We start from the raw sequence: 20,706 nt of genomic DNA, 5'->3' as shown, positions 1-20,706 counted from the left end.
CCTATCTAGCCCTAAAGTTGAATACTAACCTAACCAGCCCTATAGGTGGATCATACTAACCCTGGTACTAACCTAACTAGCCCTATAAGGGTTAGCTAAGTGGAAGAGCAGAAACCCTGTTCTCGCCTTAACACCAATAATAACCATATCACCCTAGCCCCTTAATTCCTGAATCAGGTCACCAAACTAGAATATAACAAACCATGTTGCAATCAATCCGTACCAACTCACTTTCAGGAACACAGTAATAATACAGAATTATGCCACAGCAACCGTCAAAGGAGAGCAGAGGCATATTATCCTCTCTAGTGCAGAGTGAGGGGGTTTTCAGTAGGTGGTGGTCTGAAGTGGAGCATGCAGCCATTACTAATGCGTCTTCCACCTACCCACACACAACCCAGCATCATGAACCACTGACACCCATCATGTCATTGTTAGGGGCTTTAGAATGGTAATAGCTGTGATACTCCAAGGTGTTGCATATTTCTCTGTTGGTATTTAAGTATATGGAAAGAAAATCTGCCTTCAGTCTTTCCATACGAAGCTTTTAGTCATGTTTTACATAATCCCTGAAGAATCCATCTGAGGTAGTCAGAGTCTGTTCATATACTCTTATTAGGGAGCATTCTCCAGATGACCAGGACTTATTCTAAGTCTGGTACGGCCTTGGAGGCGTTGTGAGTAGGCAGTCCTTGACAGAAGCTCAGTGACTCACCCAGCCGCCTCCGTGACGACTCGTCCTCCGCTAGAACAAGCGCCTGGGCTGCCGTGTGGGTGCACCCTTCGCTCACCCTTGGTTTGTGCTCCAAAGTGGTTCCCGGTCATAGAGAGCTCAGCAGTCTGACCAACCCAGAAGCTGTTCCTCAGCCAGGGACCTGTAGCGAGCTCCTCCCCAAGCTGGCCCACACAAAGGCCTCTTATGCCCTTCTGGTTGGATGTCAACTGCATTTCATTGGCTCTGTACCTGTACTCTGCTAAAGGACAATAAAGTTGAATCTGATCTGAAAGCCTAACAACTCCTAACCTTAATCTGCAAATCTGTGTGTTGGAGTTGGAGATCATAATGAATCAGCCACTGTCAGGGTACATGAGGCGGCCAAAATGCCAAATCTCTTTTGATGCATTGGTCACCGCTTGCTTTCCATAGATACGCTCAAAGTTTGAGAATTGTTTTGTCACTTGAATCACAAGAATGGGAAATCATTGACAGTTTTTAAGTGTTATTTGTAATTTTTTTAAGCAAATCGTTTTTTATTGTTGTTTGAGCTAATTTGAAAGCAATTTGTTTATTTCAAACAGGGTTATTGTTAATAAAGTTACATTACACTGATAGACAGCCCACAAAATGTATTGCCATAGAATACGAAATCCTGTCAACTTTAGAAACCTGCAAAATAAAGGTTGGTTTGAGGTCAGTTCTACATGTGAGGAGGGGTCCACATAGTCTTCACTTTTTCACAAATTTCTTGCGTGTAGCGTTGGGGTTGGTCCTCTGTCGCCCCCCCCCGCCCCGGCCGTCGCTGATCTGCAGGTTGGCCGCCCGGCTGGTGATATCGTTCTCCCTGAAGGGGGAGCTGCCGCTGACGTAGTCAGGGTCGTACACGTTGGTCTTCTGCCGGGCCTTCCTGGAGAGCCTCTGCTGGGGGAAGCGCTGGTCCTCCACCAGATGGGGGTTGTTAGCGTGTTTGCCTCCTCTGGGCAGTGGCAAAGCGTACTGCAAGGACAGCAGGCCGTCACTCACCAGCACAGTGCACCGTGACGATGTATGATGTACATATCTCATGCAACGAGGCATTATGTAATAAGCAATACATTAGGTTATGTCTTCTACTCTCAGGGTAAGGGTTAGGTCTTCTACTCAGGGTTAGGTCTTCTACTCTCAGGGTTAGGGTTAGGTTTTCTACTTTCAGGGTAAAGGTACGGCCACACTGAACGCGTTACGCACGTTAGAGGCATTGAAAATCGGCATTTTTGCATAGGGAACTATTGGTTAAGGCGCGTAGATGCGTTACACGCGCTAAAGCAGCGCGTTAAGCATAACGCGCTCAACGCACCAACGCGCCCAATGCACTAACGAGCGGGGTTCAAAGAATTGAACTTTTGACGCGCCTACGCGTGACGCTTAACCGCGATAGCCAATCAGCGTTGAGCTTGACCTGATGTCATTGGCAGAGAGACGGAGGACGCACAGAAGCAGAAAGAACATGGACGACCAAGTCATCGTTTCAGTGTCTGCTGAAACGATGAGGAGGTGGTGAAACTCACCCAGCTGTGAGCGCTTGCGGAGGACGTCATGCACTAGAGTTTAGATTCTCTGCCCGAGCCCGACTAACCTGCGGGCCGTGTCGGGCCGATATTTCCCACCACTATCCTTGGGCCGGGTCGGGCCGGGCCTTTGATCGAGTGTTTGTGTTTTTCTTTTTAATCATTGCTTTATTGGCCTCATCTGAGGAGAAATCTATGCCATAAACTGAAATATTATAGGCCTTTATTACACGGGTCTTCTCAATGCCGTTCACTTGCATGGGTAGTAGTCGATGGGGTAACTTGTCAACCCCATTGTCTTCGGTTGCTAAGCGACGTCAAAGTCTTTGGCGGACTATTTCGCTACTAATCAACACTACTAATGCTGGAAATGAATAAATTGTAAAAAGACACACCATGTGATTTTATTTTTTCGTTTTGGCAAGTAGCCTTGTAATAAGCGGGATAATGTATAGAACGTCGCCGGTCACTATCGAAAATAAGCACCTTCAGGGCGGGCTCATCTAGCTGCATAGGCGCGTTGAACCATTCTTGTGACACACAATGATCAAGCGTCAGGTAAGGCGCGTTACGGGCGTAATCTAACGCGCGTAACGCGTTAGGTGTGGCCGCACCTTAAGGTCTTCTACTCTCAGGGTTAGGTCTTCTACTCTCAGCGTTAGGTCTTCTACTCTCAGGGTTAGGTATTCCACTCTCAGTGTTAGGTATTCTAGGGTAAGGGTTAGTTATTCTACTCTCAGGGTCAGGCTTAGGTCTTCTACTCTAAGGGTAAGCTCTTCTACTCTCAGGGTTAGTCTTCCACTCTTACCTTCAACCCCTTGGGGTTCAGGACTTTGGGGTTCCGGGAGAAATGCATCTGCGTGCTGCCATCCTCGTTGATGGTAACTGCGATCTTCTTTAATGTTTTGTTTCCACAGTGAGGACAGAATGCCTTCGTCATGTTTGTTGTAGTTCTACAAAAGGAAAAAAAAAGAAACATCAGTGGGTTCCAAAACAGAATTGAATGATGAAATGTTTTAACAGACCGCTTCCTACTCACTTGAAGCAGGCGTGGCAGCGTAGGATGTAGTTTCTTGCTTGCTTTATGAGCATTCCGTTGACCGAGAGGACATGAAGGCCGATTTGAATGAGAACATTCTGGACATAATAGTAAACATATCAGTTAAGAACATTTCTCACTTAATATTCTACTGTTATCATTTTATAAATATTGTCACTCGGCTATTGTAACATGCAGAGTCAAAGTCTGCATGAGCGATATAGCTGGTCTATCACATTTGATTATACAGTTGAATCTATAATCTGATACGGGGCATCCAATGGGGACATTTACTTTGTAAATTATACATGGTCCCCTTTAAATCAATAATTTAGATATTACAATTACATTACCTGCATGGCAAAGTCAGTGGTCAGACATCCCACTTTAATATCAGCGGGGGCCGTCCAGTCCCCCGACTCCAGCTGAACTTGCTTGAGGTTGCTAGGAGTTATCCATCCCTCACCATCGTCCTCCTCCTCCTCCTCCTCGTCCTCGTCCTCGTCCTCCTCTATCTCGTCCTCTTCTGACAGCTCTCTGCCCTGCTCTCTTTCACAGTATTCAGTCTGCTGCAGTTCTTCCTCCCCTGCTCTGGGTCGGTCTTCCACTCCAGAGCTCCTGCGGCCCTCATCGGCCTGAGAACAAAGCATCCATATCAAACCGGAACATCAGCAGCATCGTTTGATCGCCCTGGAAGAAATGGTTCCTTAAAAAAATAAAATGTCAAATCAGATAATAGTTCTAGACCTTTTAAATACTGAACATTGTGCATAGTTTCTTAAATACTTACCAGCCATTCTAACAGGTCAGACGCAATGCATGGCAGCGGGTCCCTCCAGAACTGGAAACTGTTAAACTCCCCATCCTCAGCGTGGAGAACAGAGTGCGAGCGTGCAGGCGTCTGTCTGCCGTCTCCCGCCTTCTAAACACCAATAACAACAGAATAAGAGGGCATATACAGAAGGGCAGGAAATCCTAGCAGGGTCTGTTTTTACTTTCGGGGTTATAAGGTTTACTCTTGACGGGAAGTGGAATCCAGCGACGTTGACCGGAGCCTCTGGGTGCCGCTGTGTGTTCTGAACATGCACCTGGAGTAGGAAATGTTTTCAAAAGTTCAAAATAACACCAAGCTGTGTAAAATATGAGATAATATAGAAGCTGTCGCAGTTACCTTGACTTCTGGCTCCTTCTTCAGATGGTCTGAGCCGACCTGCTCTAGCTCTAGCTGGTAGGTCAGAGCGAGGACCTTGATGTCCGTGGCCGACAGGCTGGGGTAGTCCCCCGTCTTCTTGGAGAACTCAGTCACTAGGAGAAGAGACACGTTGTCGGGTCAATCCGGAACCAAAGACATGCAGGACCGTGTCACAATGTCAAAGCGTGTGGAAGTCTTACCAAACCGGATGTGTTCAGGATACGGTTCTTTGAAGTTGAGCTGATATGGTAGGACAGACAGACTTCTTCTGGTGTTCTTATCTCTGATCTCCTCCACCACGTCCTTCAGGGTGTAGATTGTTGCTCCGATGTCCTGCAACAAATTACAACATAATGTGGCCCATTAACTCTGCGTTGTAATACAGCGTGAGTCCTGTTAGTAGTGAGTTAACCTAACCCTTATCTACTAGTAGTGGGTTAACCCTAACCTACTAGTAGTGGGTTAACCTAACCCTGATTTACTAGTAGTGGGTTAAACCAACCCTGATCTACTAGTAGTGAGTTAACCTAACCCTGATCTACGAGTAGTGGGTTAACCTAACCCTGATCTACTAGTAGTGAGTGAACCCTAACCCTGATCTTCTAGTAGTGGGTTAACCTAACCCTGATCTTCTAGTGGTGAGTTAACCTAACCCTGATCTTCTAGTAGTGGGTTAACCTAACCCTGATCTACTAGTAGTGAGTTAACCCTAATCCTGATCTTCTATAAGTGGGTTAACCTAACCCTGATCTTCTAGTGGTGAGTTAACCTAACCCTGATCTACTAGTGGTGAGTTAACCCTAGCCCTGATCTACTAGTAGTGGGTTAACCTTACCATGATCTACTAGTGCTGGGTTAACCCTAACATCGATCTATCAAGTGGTTTGGGTTAGGGTATAACTTACTTATTGTAGTGGTGACCACTGCATGATCTACTAGTAGTGGGTTAACCAACCTTTAGACTTATCTACTCGTAGTGGCCAGTCAGGGAGGACAGGATTATGGGTTAGGGTCAGTAAGCTTTATTTACAGCATGCTTATTAGCAAATAAACAATCAAAGACTGACCTGAAGAGGAGCTTTCTTCAGAAACGCTCCTGCGTCAGCGACAACATGCTCCACCAAGGTAGCTGCCATCTTGGATCTGGGTCTGTGGCGAGAATCCAATCAGAAGAGAGGCTGTTGAGGTCACGTGTTCTGGCGCACGTCACTTCTTGTTGATGTTGTGAGGAAGATGGCAGCCCGCTGGAGCAGCGAGAATGTGGTGGTTGAGTTTAGGGATGCCCAGGTATAATATAAAGATATAATGTGATACTGAAGCTCAATTTATTTGATGACTGACACTATGTGATGTCCCTTAGTGCTGCGGGCTGTCATTAGCTGCAGCAGAGTTCACATTAAATGTACACCTTTAACTCAATGTGAAGATGATTACAGTCCACTGCTTTTAAGTTACACTATACACACACAAATGTGAATTGTATAATTGTAGAGTTGAGTATGGATACAACTAAAAGACTACATGTGTAGATTAGATTTAAAGTTTGTTGGTCATATATACACCTTGCCAGTTTTATTTAATTTGGACATTTTGCAGGCCACCGCGATGTCAGTGGACTGTCTGGGGCTCCACGCCGTGCTATCGGGGTAAGGGTCAGGGGGAACATGGTGATGTCACTCTGTTTTTAATGCATAACACTAAGAAATATATCCATGGACATAGGCCCGTGACTAAATACACCTATTTTAGATAAACAGTAATTGGTCCAAATATAATTGTTTGTAATTGGTATTCTTTGATGAAAGCCAAGCTTTGATTAGGTTAAAAATGCAGATACTCAACAGTGTATAACTAAATAGTGTTGTTTCCATGTATATATATGCATCTATGATTTTACTTATCCAGGTACTAATAATAGATTAGATAACATAGTGTCAGATAACATATATATACCCTATTTTCATAAACGTAGGCCTACTCTGTTCTGTTACTGTCAATTTCTTCTTTTTATTTTTGGTTTGTCCCAGTCGGCGTTTCCTGTATGTGGTGAATCTGGAGAACCCGTCTGAAGCGCCGCGTAAGATCAGCCGTCAGAGCAAGTGGGACGTGGGCACGGTGCAGTGGAATCCCCACAGGGCTCAGTCCCGGGTTTTTGCTGCCTCTGTAAGTCTTGTACTCTTATTCCAAAACATGCAATGCATAATTATGTTCATGGTCTACACTGAACCATGCCCCCTGCAGATAACTGCTCCTGAGACAGTTTGTGTTTAAAATTGATGCGTAATATATTCCTGTCACCGGGGTGGTGTCTCGGGCTGCAGAGTAACCAGCGGGTAGACCTTTATACGTGGAAAGATGGCTTTGGGGAGGTCCACGCATCTCTGCAGGGACACACGCGAGTCATCAGGTAACACAATCAAAAATCACTCAACCAGACTTATTAAAAGTAAAAAATAATGAATGTAATTATCCGCAAATATATCTGCAACAACAAATTCATTAATTTGTTTTAATTAAGTGACCTTGACTGGTCCTGGTTTGAAGCTGAGTACCTCGTGAGCAGCTCTGTGGACACCTATATCTACATCTGGGACACTAGGTAGGATGATCAATGTGGTTACATGAGCACCTTGTTATGACTCCTATATCAACATCTGGGACACTAGGTAGGATGATCAATGTGGTTACATTAGCACCTTGTTATGACTCCTATATCTACATCTGGGACACTAGGTAGGATGATCAATGTGGTTACATGAGCACCTTGTTATGACTCCTATATCAACATCTGGGACACTAGGTAGGATGATCAATGTGGTTACATTAGCACCTTGTTATGACTCCTATATCATCATCTGGGACACTAGGTGGGATGATCTAATGAGGTTACATTAGCACCTTGTTTACGTAAGACTCCGGCAATCCTTTTTTAATTTAATCCATCCAATGTTTGATTTGACAGAGACCCCCGGAAGCCCTTGGTGGCACTCTCTGCAGTCGGTGAGTTAAGAAGGAGGAGGGGCTTAAGATGATCAACATTAATGTCAAACCGCATGAAGAGCATCTATCTTAAATAGTCACCTGGCATAACCTCCGCCAAATGTGCAATAACTAAGGTTCAAGAGAGGGTGCTGTCGTGGCTATCCTCGAGCATCCTTGAGCATCTCTTCTCTTGTCTTGTAGCCGGAGCTTCTCAAGTCAAATGGAACAGAAAGAACCAGAACGTCCTGGCCTCCAGTCATGACGGAGATGTCCGCATATGGGACAGAAGGGTGAGGGACAATCTGGATTTCTAAACACAGATGTTTTGAGACACAAAGAACAAGCAGTCTATTTATTAGGACTTGTTCTAGTAGAAACCCAACACAGCGGTGGAGTATGTAGCCGCCCATCTGTCCAAGATCCACGGGCTGGACTGGCACCCGGACAACGAGTACATCCTGGCCACGTCTAGTCAGGACAACTCTGTCAGGGTGAGAGGAACGCACCTTCTCCGACCCTGAATCTAACCCTACCGTGCACTTAGACCACAAACAACAACAATCACTGTGTCTATACCTGTCCCATGTCCCAAGTTCTGGGATTACAGACAGCCGAGAAAGTGCCTCAACATCTTATCGTGCCAGGTGCCGGTGTGGAAGGCACGATACACAGTGAGTTAATATTATATTGTAATAATAGTATTAAATATAGTAATATACTATTACTATGACTATGAACTGGTCAAAGTGGTTCAACATGACGGGATGTATGCTCTCTCTTTCTAACTGAATACCATTCCCCTCTCGCTGCCTAACCCTCCATGCCAGCCCTTCTCCCACGGCCTGGTGACGGTCATGGTTCCCCAGCTGCGCCGGGAGAACAGCCTGCTGCTGTGGAGCACGCTGGACCTCAACAGCCCCGTCCACGCCTTTGTGGGCCATGACGACGTGGTCCTGGAGTTCCAGTGGCGCCCGCAGAAAGAAGGTCCGACGCCCGTCTCCCTGTTAATAACCAGCTATATCTGACGCTGTGAAACACTGTAAAGCTTCAATATCTCTCTGCTGCCCGCAGGCTCCAAGGACTGCCAGCTGGTCACCTGGTCCAGAGACCAGACCCTGAGGATATGGCGCGTGGATCCACAGCTGCAGAAGGTCAGTGCTTCAGGTTAGTGAGGGCTTTAGGTCAGTGCTTCTGGTTAGGGTTAGGGTCAGGGTTTAAGGTCAGTGATAGGGTTAGGGTGAGGGCTTTAGGTCAGTGTTAGGGTTAGGGTCAGGGCTTTAGGTCAGTGATAGGGTTAGGGTTAGGGTCAGGGCTTTAGGTCAGTGATAGGGTTATGGTGAGGGATTTAGGCCAGTACTTTAGGCCGGTAAGAGTTAGGGTTAGAGTGAGGGCTTTAGGCCAATGTTGGGTTTAGGGCTTTAGGTCAGTGCTTCAGATTAGGATTAGGGTTGGGGTCCAGGCTTTAGGGTCAGTGCTTCAGATTAGGGTTAGGGTTAGGGTCAGGGTCAGGGCTTTAGGGTCAGTGCTTCAGATTAGGGTTAGGGTCAGGGCTTTAGGGTCAGTGCTTCAGATTAGGATTAGGGTTGGGGTCCAGGCTTTAGGGTCAGTGCTTCAGATTAGGGTTAGGGTTAGGGTCAGGGCTTTAGGGTCAGTGCTTCAGATTAGGGTTAGGGTTAGGGTCAGGGCTTTAGGGTCAGTGCTTCAGATTAGGGTTAGGGTTAGGGTCAGGGCTTTAGGGTCAGTGCTTCAGATTAGGGTTAGGGTTAGGGTCAGGGCTTTAGGGTCAGTGCTTCAGATTAGGGTTAGGGTTAGGGTCCGGGCTTTAGGGTCAGTGCTTCAGATTAGGGTTAGGGCTAGGGTCAGGGCTTTAGGTCGGTGCTTCCCAACACCCCAGCCTGCTCTGGTGCTCGCTTATGTTCTAATGGTAGCTGCTGCAAATACAGACAGATGGGAATAACGCAGCACCAATTGATTGTCTGGTTGTTGGGACGGCTGCCGCGGTTGCAGCTGTGTGCCAACGACACGGTGGAGGAGCTGCTGGAGGGTGTGGCCCTCAGCATGGAGCCGGAGAGGACCCAGTCCTCCCAGGACCTGGAGCCCCAGCAGAGCACAGCCCCCTTGGCTGAAGACCTGCATGGTGAGATCAGCATGGAGGAGCCTTGTATGGAGGCTGTAGGTTAGCTAATGGGCCTGCTGGGTAATGTAGTCCGCTAGGAAGGTACTAGTAACATGTAGGCCAATCTCAATTCCCTGTTGAATAAATAACCAGTAATAAACAATGCTGTAATAAACAATTGTTGTTTGCGCGTAATCCTGTAATCTCTCTCCCAGACCCGGAGCAGGCGGCCCTGGGCTCCAGCGGGGCGCCCCAGACCCTGCAGCAGGAGTTCTCCTTGGTCAACCTGCAGATCAGGAACGTCAACGTGGAGGTAGGAGGGGGATGGGGTGAATCCACACCCATCAAGACAGCCTCCTTCTCATCGTGTTTATGCATATGATCTAAATAGGAAAATAGGAATATCTGAACCCGATGAGGCTGGTAATCGATATGACAGTTAGGGTTATATATATGATGGTGGCGGTTCTCCTGTGCGTCCAGATGGATGCTCTAAACCGGAGCTGCGTGGTCTCCGCCCACCTGGGCAGCCACCAGGTGCGGCTGGTGGTGAAGTTTCCCGCCCATTACCCCAACAACGCCGTGCCTACCTTCCAGTTCGTCTCCCCCACCAGCATCCCCTCTGCCATGAGGACCAAGATCCAGAAGGTACAGCCCCTCCTTCCTCAACCGGAGGTATATAGCAGTACCCCTCAGACAGGAAACCTTCCTCTTGTGGTTATGATCGTGGTGGTGGTCGTGATGATGATGATGAAGGTTGTGGAGTTGGTGATGACGATGATGATGATGATGATGATGATGATGATGATGATGATGGGGAGTGAGGATGAGATGGACACTGAGGAGTGTGCTGATAGTTTGAATCCTGTGTTGTAGATTCTAACGGACACGTCACTGCAGAAGGTAAAGAGGAACCAGAACTGTCTGGAGCCGTGTGTGCGACAGCTGATGTCCTGCCTAGAGTCGGACATGGTGAGGACCCCCTCCTGCTGCAAGCCTCCTCCAGCCTCACAGCAAACACACACATGTTGTCTCCTCCAGCCTCACAGCAAACACACACATGTTGTCTCCTCCAGCCTCACAGCAAACACACACATGTTGTCTCCTCCAGCCTCACAGCAAACACACACATGTTGTCTCCTCCAGCCTCACAGCAAACACACACATGTTGTCTCCTCCAGCCTCACAGCAAACACACACATGTTGTCTCCTCCAGCCTCACAGCAAACACACACATGTTGTTTCCAGCCTCACATCAAACAAACACGTTTATGTACACACTATATATTATGTATGTAGTAGGGGTGGGGTAAAAAAATGTAATATCATAACTTTATTGTTCCAAATACTAAATATCATGGACTAAATATCATAATGTTTTTAAGATAAAAGTAATAATACTTTAATTGAACATTATTGATCCCAGAGAAAATGATTTTTAACAGTTGCTTAGCTGAAGTCAGAAACATAAAAGTCAATCAAGTAGAATGAAGACAACTAGCAATAGAGAACAAAATACAGAATAAACTGACATTTTAAGGAAAGATATGCATATTAAAATGAAATCTCTATGTATCTAACCAACAACAGAATGGAATAAAATACACATATACACACATATACATACGTCAATAGCTAACTATATGCAGTATATTACAGGTGTGTGATATGAATGACGTGAGGTTGTTTACAGTATGACATGAGGTTGTTTACGGTATGACATGAGGTTGTTTACGGTATTACATGAGGGTGTTTACGGTATGACGTGAGGTTGTTTACGGTATGACCTGAGGTTGTTGACGGTATGACATGAGGGTGTTTACGGTATGACCTGAGGTTGTTTACGGTATGACTTGAGGTTGTTTACGGTATGACATGAGGGTGTTTACGGTGTGAGGTTGTTTACGGTATGACCTGAGGGTGTTTACGGTATGACCTGAGGTTGTTTACGGTATGACATGAGGTTGTTTACGGTATGACATGAGATTGTTTACGGTATGACATGAGGTTGTATACGGTATGACATGAGGGTGTTTACGGTATGACATGAGGGTGTTTACGGTATGACATGAGGTTGTTTACGGTATGACATGAGGTTGTATACGGTATGACATGAGGGTGTTTACGGTGTTCCTAGACCCAGGAGGACGGTCCGCCCGCCAGCCCCTACGTCCTGTCGAACCCGGTGACCCCCGCCTTGCCCGCCTTTCCCAGGGTCACCAACACCTACGGATCCTACCAGGTGAGGGTCAGGGTGACTGACCCCTACACTGGTATACATGTTACTGGGTTAGGGTCACTGACCCCTACACTGGTATACATGTTACTGGGTTAGGGTCACTGACCCCTACACTGGTATACATGTTACTGGGTTAGGGTCACTGACCCCTACACTGGTATAAATGTTCCTGGGTTAGGGTCACTGACCATAGGGTCTCGAGGGTTAGATGATGGCGTTAGATAGAGGCTAGACTTTAGAGGTGATAGCTCCGCCTCCTCCTGTCTGTCTGTCACCAGGACGCCAACATCCCCTTCCCCCGCACCTCTGGAGCGCGCTTCTGCGGCACTGGCTGCTTGGTCTACTTCACGCGACCAAACACCATGCACCGCTCGGTCCCGGCCTCCGAACCCACGCCGAGGTGAGGTGATCCCTGCATTCTCAGAGCCAATTATAAGATATTTACATTCTCAGAACCAATCATAAGATATTCACATTCTCAGAGCCAATCATAAAATATTTACATTCTCAGAGCCAATCATAAGACACCTTACATTCCCAGAGCCAATCATCAGACACTTTACATCAGAAGGTGTTCCTCCTCCACTGTGTGCGCCCCAGGTCCCTGTCGGCGCTGTCTGCGTACCACAGCGGGGTGCTGACCCCCATGAAGATGCGCACCGAGTCTCAGAGCACCCTGAGGTTGTACAGCGGGAGCCCCACACGCTCCGACAAGGACACCGTGTCCATCTCCTCCTTCTATTACAAGGAGCGGGTGAGACACACACACACACACACACACACACACACACACACACACACACACACACACACACACACACACACACACACACACACACACACACACACACACACACACACACACACACACACCTACAAGTAAAACCACACACACAACTACAAGCACACACACACGCACACACTAGCACGCACACGCACACACACACACACACGCACCCACTCACAGAAACACATATACGCACACGCATACACTCACACGCATACAAAGGCACGCACGCACACACACACGCATGCATGCACGTGCACACGCATGAACACACTGAGAGTGTAGAGATGTGTGTGTAGCCTGCATTAAGCTGTTAGCTCAGTGAATGAGGTCACCTGCAGGGTTTGTCTTTGTGGTTTGTATGTTCCATATGTGTACCCTCCTCATACTTTTTGTCTTCCTTCCCTGATTGGTCACCACCCTCCCAAATGGGCCAATCTTTTGTCTCCTTTTGGTTCCTTGGTCCACTTCTACACCCCCGTTCTCCCCCAATCAGAAGCCCCCAATGTCTGCCCTCCGCCGTTGGTCTGTCCAAACTATCCATGACTACCCGGTACTGATACCTCCCTCCTCCCCTCCAACCCTAACCCTATCCACGACTACCCGGTACTGAGCCCTCCCTCCTCCCCTCCCGATGTATCCTGCGGCCTCGCATGTCGGTCGATAGTAACAGCAACATTGTCCACGATTCATCTGACACGCTGTTTGGTCTCCACGAACTAACGATCACTTTCAATTGAATCTTATAGTACATCAATATAATCCACTAGCACATCAATAGAATCTACTATCACATCAATGTAATCTACTAGTACATCAACATAATCTACTAGCACATCAATATATTCTACTAGCACAATATAATCTACTATCACATTAATATAATCTACTAGCACAATATAATCTAGTAGCACATCAACATAATCGACTAGCAAATCAACATAATCTACTAGCACGTCAATATAATCTACTAGCACAATAAAATCTCCTACCAAATCAATATAACCTACTGCCCCATCAACGTAATCTAGCGCATCAATATAATCTACAAACACATCAATATAATCTATTAGCACATCAATATAATCTATCATCATATCACTATAATCTATCAGAACATCAACATAATCTAGTAGCACATCAATATAATATACTAGCACATAAATATGATCTACAAGCACAATATAATCTACTATCAGATCAATATAATCTACTAGCGCATCAACATAATCTACTATTATATCAGTATAATCTACCAGCACATAAACATAATCTGCTATCATATCAACATAATCTACTAGCACGTCAATATAATCTACTATCATATCAGTATAATCTACCAGCACACCAACATAATCGACTATCAGTATAATCTACCAGTACATCAACAAAATTGACTATCATATCAGTATATTCTACCAGCACATCAACATTATCTACTATGATATAGGGCTGCTCGATTATGGAAAAAAAAATCATAATCATGATTATTTTGGTCAATATTGAAATCACGATGTTCAAACGATTATTTTTTGAGTTTGAAAACATGATGTATTTTTTCAGCATGTCTCTCTCAAAATTCTTTGTAGCTGAGAACTTTGAAATTTCGCTTTAAAATAATGCAGAAAATGGTCCTAAAGAAAATGTTCAAATCTAAAATAATGTACAGATATGTATTCAGCTGTTCTGCAATTTGTATAAATCATTTCGAAAAATAATCGAAAAATCGATAATGTTATTTAGTGATTGTTTGACGCTAAAATCGAAATTCGATTAATTGCCCAGCCCTAGTATCATATCAGTTTAATCTACCAGCACATCAACATAATCTACTATCATATCACTATAATCTACCAGCACATCAACATAATCTACTGGCAGGAATAATAACAGCTTTGACTCCAGCCAGGTCTTCCTCCCAGCCGCACACAGCCCTGTTAATCTGTTAGAAACCACTTTTAATCAAGTGGTGCTTGGTTCCTCCTCTGGGGGGCGCTACCGTCTCCCCGCCTCTCTTTCACTCCTGTCCGCTAGAAATCCCGGAGGTTCAAGACCAAGCGCGAGGGGAGCGACTCCAGCAACCGACCCATCAAGCTGGCGGGGAAGGTCATCATCCAGGAGATCTCCTGCCTGCTGCCGGTCCACCGAGCACTGGGAGAGAGCTACATGTGAGTGGTCTGCTGGGAGCACTGGGAGAGAGAGCTACAGTTAGTGGTCCGCTGGGAGCACTGGGAGAGAGAGCTACATGTGAGAGGTCTGCTGATAACACGGGGAGAGAGCTACAGTGAGTGGTCCGCTGGGAGCACTGGGACAGAGAGCTACAGTGAGTGGTCTGCTGGGAGCACTGGGAGAGAACACCGGGCGGACCACTCACTGTAGTGAGTGGTCCGCCCGGAGCACTGGGAGAGAGAGCTACATGTGAGAGGTCTGCTGATAACACGGGGAGAGAGCTCATGGCGTGTTGACATGTTTTAAATCCAGTTGATAGAGGTATCTTTAGTCCTTTAAATAGGGGGTCATGCAGACTGGTTTGTAGCTTGAGCCAAACCCATGTGTTAACCTGCTTGGTGAAACCAGGCGTTAGATTCTAACGTGCGGCTCCACTGACCCTGGGCCCCCTGGGTCCGTCTGTCACCACCGTGTCCATCTGTCCCTGCTCACCACCGTGTCCGTCCTCCCTCTAGTCTGAACGTGAGTGACATCCAGGACACGTGTCAGAAGAACGCTGCCGCCGCGCTGGTGGTGGGCCGACGGGACGTGGCCAAGGTGATTCCCCTGTCCCCTTAGACCACTGTGGACCAGTGTAGACCCCGGTAGACCCTTATTGACCCCTGTACACTGCTATAAAGTTCTTTAGACGCCAATAGACCCCTGTAGACTACTCTTAGTTAGACCCCTATAGACGCCTGTATGCCTGTACACCCCTATTGACCACTGTAGACCACTGAAGACCCCTATTGAAACCTATAGACAACTTTAGACCACTGTAGACCACTATAGACCCCCTAGACTGTAGATTGTTTCAGGGTTAGAAGGCGTTGTCATCATGCTCTACATAGCTGTATACATCATAGATAGTATATATATATATTTATATAGCTGATTCCACATCCTGTGTGCGTGTGCATCAACAGGTGTGGGCCCTGGCGTCCGCAGCCACCAGCCAGGACCTGGGACCGGACCCGGACCCGGACATCGACACCCCCTGGGCCAGGCACCCCTTTGGACGACACCTGCTGGAGACTCTGTAGGTCAACCTGGAGAACATAGAGCACCTGGTTCATTCTGTCTCACTGCCCAGTCCATGTAGACAATAGCACTCACTCAGGAGCGTAGCATCAAATTCTGGGCCCTGTATACAAGAGGCACTGCTGGGCTTGGGGGTGGTAGAGGCCCCACCCAAGCCTGTCCACCTTACACCCCCAGCCCGGCGGCCCTGCACTCACTCCTCCTGTCTCTCTCTTTTGCTCTCGCTCTCCCTAGGCTGGACCACTACAGCCAGATGAGTGACGTCCAGACCCTGGCCATGCTGTGCAGCGTGTTCAGAGCCCAGGGACCTCCGGACGCCCCCTGCGGTCAGCAGCTGCCTCGCTCCGCCCTCCTCCCCCACCACTCGCGCTACGTAAGCCCCGCCTCCGCTGGCCTCCTAGCTGCTCAGGTTTTCATTGGTCAGTCTGTCATTGGTCAGGTTCTCATTAGGGATCGACGGATACAGATTTTTTAGGGCCGATAAGATACCGATATTTTTTCATCAGCCTTAGCCGATACGCCGATACCGATTTTCTTGAGCCGATATTTAGAGCCGATATTTAGAGCCGATACTGCTTTTGCTCCCTCAATCATAAAAATTACACTGATAACAAATGTTACAAGTCTCAATTTAAAAAAAGGAACATCTATTGAACTTCAATGTAAAAAACAATATTTAACAAATAGTAAAAACAGGTGAGGTAGAACAAGTAAGAACAAGTAGATGAACAATATTTAACAAATATTAAAAACAGGTGAGGTATAACAAGTAAAAAAAAAAATATATATATATATATATCAGCGAAAATCAGCCGCGTATCGGCCGATACGATACACGTAAAAAAACGTGAATATCGGCCGATAATATCGGCCGACCGATATATCGGTCGAACCCTAGTTCTCATTGGTCAGGTTATCATTGGTCAGTCTGCATTGGTCAGGTTCTCATTGGTCAGTCTGCATTGGTCAGGTTGTCATTGGTGTCTGTTATTGGTCAGGTTGTTATTGGTCAGGTTCTCATTGGTCATGTTCTCATTGGTCAGTATGTTACTGGTCGGGTTGTTATTGGTCAGTCTGTTATTGGTCAGGTTCTCATTGGTCAGTCTGTCATTGGTCAGGTTCTCATTGCTCATGTTCTCATTGGTCCGTCTGTTATTGGTCAAGTTGTTATTGGTCAGGTTGTTATTGGTCAGGTTCTCATTGGTCAGTCTGTTATTGGTCAGGTTCTCATTGGTCGGGTTCTCAATGGTCAGTCTGTTATTGGTCAGGTTCTCATTGGTCAGTCTGTTATTGGTCAGTCTGTCATTGTTCAGGTTCCTATTGGTCAGGTTTGGTGTGACAGACAGCTTGTGTTGACCCTCCCCAGCCCAGCTTCACATCCAGCTCCCTGACCTCCGGCTCCTGCTCCAGTACGTCCGACTCCGTCCCCGTCGCCCCTTGGAACACCGGTAGGACTCAGGGATTCAAGGGCTCAAGTTAACCCTAGCATGGGGTCGGGTGACCAGAGTGTCCCCCTAACGCATGGGGTCGGGGTGACCAGGGGGTACCCCCTAACCTTAGAGCATGGGGTTAACAACACTGGGAGTGTTGTTAGATGTTTGGATGGGGTCTGCTAGATCCCCATGGTGATTTAATGGGATGTATTTCATGGCCCCTAGCAACGGGCCGGGACTCTGAGCATGGGGGTCCTTGGGGCGAGTCGTCACCTGATGACTATCGCTACGGCAACCAGGCCTACTCGGACCCGCGAGAACGAGAACGGGAGCAGCACGACATGAACAAGAGGTGATCCCTTCCTTATTAACCCTGTGGTGAGGGCCCCGCGGGGTCCTTAACGCTGTGTCCTGGGGGCCCCGTGGGGTCCCTAACCCTGTGGTGAGAGCCCCGTGGGGACCATAAACCTGCGTTGTGACCCCAGGCTCCTGGACCCCACCCATGTGCTGCAGTTTGATGACTTTAAGAAGTGCTACGGGGAGATCCTGCACCGCTGGGGGCTGAAGGAGAAGAGAGCCGACGTGCTCAAGTTCACCTCCTGCCCTCCTGAACCACACAAGGGGATCGGTTAGTGTGCCATCTGAATGATACAATACAAAAACACACAATAATGAGGAAAATACACACAAACCTACACAATTATGATAATAGTACCAATAATACACACAAACAATATTGCCACATTTACTAATTCAGGTGCTTCTGAAGAATCTGGATATAATCTGGTGATGGGATGGATATAATATGGATATAATATGGTAATGGGTTGGATATGGTTTTGGGCTTGATATAATCTGGTGGTGTTCTGGATACAATCCGGACATAATCTGGTGTTATACTGGATATCATCTGGATTAGTGTTGTACTGGATATAATCTGTTGTCGTACATGATATAATCTAGATATAGTCTGGATATAATCTGGTGTTTAACTGGATAAAATCTAGATATAATCAAACCTCCATGTCTGTTATCCTGGCCGCGTGCTGCAGAGTTCGGGGTGTTCTGCTGCCACTGCCGCTCTCAGGCACGCGGGACGCAGTGCGAGGTGTGCCGGCGGCTGACCTTCCAGTGCGCCGTCTGCCACGTGGCCGTGCGCGGAGCCTCCAACTTCTGCCTGAGCTGCGGCCACGGCGGCCACACCAGCCACATGATGGACTGGTTCAGCCGTCACGACCAGTGCCCTGCGGGCTGCGGCTGCCACTGCCTCCAGCAGAGCACCTACTAACCCTAACCCTGCTAGCCCTAACCCATCCAACCCAAACCCATCTAACCTGACCATAACCCATCAAACCCATCCCATCCAAACCCTAACCCTTATTACCCAACTCTAACCCATCAAACCCTTGCCCTTTTAACATAACCCTAACCCATCTATCCCCTTCAGCCTAATTCTCAACCTTACCCTGCTAATCCTAACCATTTTGACCCTACCCCTTACCTTAACCCAGTTCATTTGGGATCTGTTCGATGAAGCAGGTTGTCTTTTGGCCGTGTGCTTGCGAGCCGTAATTATTGAAAATCAGAAGATTGTAACTTCAGTTCTTTGAATATACTGTCACCCACAAATGAAAAGCTACAGTTGGGCTGTGATAAATGGAAAAACTACCTTAAAACTGTTTGTTCTATCTGTATATTGAAATTTTGTACAAACGACTTACTTTTACCGTCTTCTTTTTCACATTCAATTTACATAGTGATGTTGATTTATCACCTTAGCTTGTGTGCCTCAAAAAAACAAGTAGGCTCATTATACACCAGTTCAGAGTGGACAACGCGTAACATTGTCGGCCTATTTTACGTTTGGACGTTTTTTAGAGTTCAAAAGGCTAAATGGTCCCAATACCAATGTCCGGACTCAGACTTTGCTGTGCGTTCTCGCGCAATTAAGGCTTCAGGGCTGTGCAATGTCGAATTCCAAAGGGCTTGGGGGTTTGAGTCCACACTTGCCCACTGCACCGTCAGTCAAAGGACTCAGAAGGCGTGGCTGACGGATGGGGGAGGTTTCCAGGGTCGTCAGAGCCCGAGTAGTGTCACAGTGCTTAAATTTGCATACGTGATCTGATTGGATGACGGATCCGTAGCTGCCGAAAAAGTTGAAAATTTTTTAACTTTTTGGCGGAGCCTTCAGCGCACGGATCCACAATGCATTGCGCGTCCGTCCCCATTCAAACGAGTAACCCCTGACTGCAGCTCGCAGATCGAGGAGGAGCTAAATGTGGGCGGGCTTAAACGTTTAACCCCGCCCACATTTAAGGAAAATTCCGCGCAGCATCATTGACTCAGTATCATGGTTTTACCCTCTCGGGCGCCATCTGGTGGCGGAGATCCGGCAGCACATTCTCAAACATCAATACAGCACAGCACAGCACAATGACTTACCGGTAATATGGAAAAAGGTTCATGCATTTGATAGACTGAGACATTCCTACTTTTAACTTGTCATTTCAAATGTCTATTTTAGTATACACACATTATTTCGTACACTCAATTATATTAGCTAATTCAAATAAACCAAAGACAAGACTTTGCATCATTGATTTTTATTTTCACCCAACCCAAGGCAAGAAATTGTGATCTGTAAAGAAAAAAAAAAAAAGCTTCCATAAATGTTTGACAAAGGCAAGTATCAAGGTATTTTTCTGGCCCATAGCAAGCAATGTACACGAACAGAGAGCGGCAACTTACCTCTAGGCAGAAAAGCGCGCAGTATCATGGACTCGTATTTCCGTCTGAGTCAATGATGCTGCGCGGAATTTTCCACATTTAGCCCCTCCTCGATCTGCGGGCTGCAGTCAGGGGCACTTGATTCAAACGCAATGGGGATCAGTCAACGGACGGAGGCAGTGGGCACGAGGCGAAGCGAAACCCGAGCCCTTTCCGTGAGACGGCATCACCCACAGTTCAAAGCGTTGTGACGTTTACAGCGGAGACTATAGGGAAATCCGGAAATTAGGAAGGTAAACACGTCGCTACTGTCAATGCGCGACCAGATGGGAATTTTGGATCAGCTCACCAACAAGAGCCAGCTCCTTTGCCTCCCGCCTCCCAAACGGCTCTTCATATTACTAATACCTTTTAGAATTCAGCCAAATGTAGCCCGTCCTGACTTATGATTAGTATGTGTAGGCCAATAAGCACCTAAATTATTCAATACATCCTTTATACTGAAGTATTCAAAAGTAAAAAATATATTTTCTAATATCAATAAATCTGAATTTAGTAGTACATTATATCTATATGGTAACAGTATCATAAAGTGCTTTCTGGCTCCTCCAGTGGATTTAAGGGTCATCTTTTCAGCAAGCGGTCTCATGTAGATGTTGAAAGTAATAAGTAGAAAA

The 20,706-nt window shown here is 46.7% G+C and overlaps 2 protein-coding genes across 6 annotated transcripts; one reads left to right on the top strand and one right to left on the bottom strand.

Annotated features, from left to right (window-relative positions):
* Positions 1-1,210: 1,210 nt before the first annotated feature.
* nob1 (NIN1 (RPN12) binding protein 1 homolog) lies at positions 1,211-5,702 on the bottom strand. 2 transcript variants are annotated; one of them, XM_060072288.1, is made up of 9 exons: positions 5,564-5,702; positions 4,697-4,829; positions 4,476-4,609; positions 4,300-4,392; positions 4,095-4,226; positions 3,658-3,939; positions 3,305-3,402; positions 3,074-3,218; positions 1,211-1,714 (listed from the first exon to the last, which is right to left on the bottom strand). In XM_060072288.1, exons 1-9 carry the CDS (start codon positions 5,630-5,632, stop codon positions 1,448-1,450), a joined length of 1,353 nt encoding a protein of 450 aa, XP_059928271.1. In that variant the 5' UTR covers positions 5,633-5,702; the 3' UTR covers positions 1,211-1,447. The 2 variants fall into 2 exon arrangements, with proteins under 2 accessions (XP_059928271.1, XP_059928272.1); XM_060072289.1 differs by having other exon boundaries at positions 4,321-4,392.
* On the top strand, positions 5,661-19,018 carry wdr59 (WD repeat domain 59). 4 transcript variants are annotated; one of them, XM_060072263.1, is made up of 28 exons: positions 5,686-5,783; positions 6,093-6,142; positions 6,524-6,659; positions 6,818-6,903; positions 7,015-7,095; positions 7,459-7,496; positions 7,680-7,768; positions 7,853-7,969; positions 8,072-8,149; positions 8,306-8,462; positions 8,550-8,629; positions 9,486-9,615; positions 9,810-9,907; positions 10,078-10,242; positions 10,471-10,566; positions 11,732-11,836; positions 12,112-12,233; positions 12,434-12,587; positions 13,117-13,173; positions 14,655-14,788; positions 15,305-15,386; positions 15,755-15,867; positions 16,104-16,242; positions 17,236-17,317; positions 17,528-17,654; positions 17,788-17,930; positions 18,355-18,607; positions 18,657-19,018. In XM_060072263.1, the coding sequence occupies exons 1-27, from the start codon at positions 5,730-5,732 to the stop codon at positions 18,588-18,590; spliced, it is 2,949 nt and encodes a 982-aa protein (XP_059928246.1). In that variant the 5' UTR covers positions 5,686-5,729; the 3' UTR covers positions 18,591-18,607; positions 18,657-19,018. The 4 variants fall into 4 exon arrangements, with proteins under 4 accessions (XP_059928247.1, XP_059928246.1, XP_059928248.1 ...); XM_060072264.1 differs by lacking the exon at positions 13,117-13,173 and having other exon boundaries at positions 5,661-5,783; XM_060072265.1 differs by lacking the exons at positions 5,686-5,783; positions 6,093-6,142; positions 6,524-6,659; positions 6,818-6,903; positions 7,015-7,095 and adding an exon at positions 7,126-7,229.
* Positions 19,019-20,706: the final 1,688 nt, after the last annotated feature.

The sequence above is a fragment of the Gadus macrocephalus genome, chromosome 14 (assembly GCF_031168955.1).
Source record: "Gadus macrocephalus chromosome 14, ASM3116895v1".
NCBI lineage: Eukaryota > Metazoa > Chordata > Actinopteri > Gadiformes > Gadidae > Gadus > Gadus macrocephalus.
The sequence above is the reverse complement of the archived record's forward strand: the minus strand, read 5'-3'. Positions and strand labels throughout refer to the sequence as shown.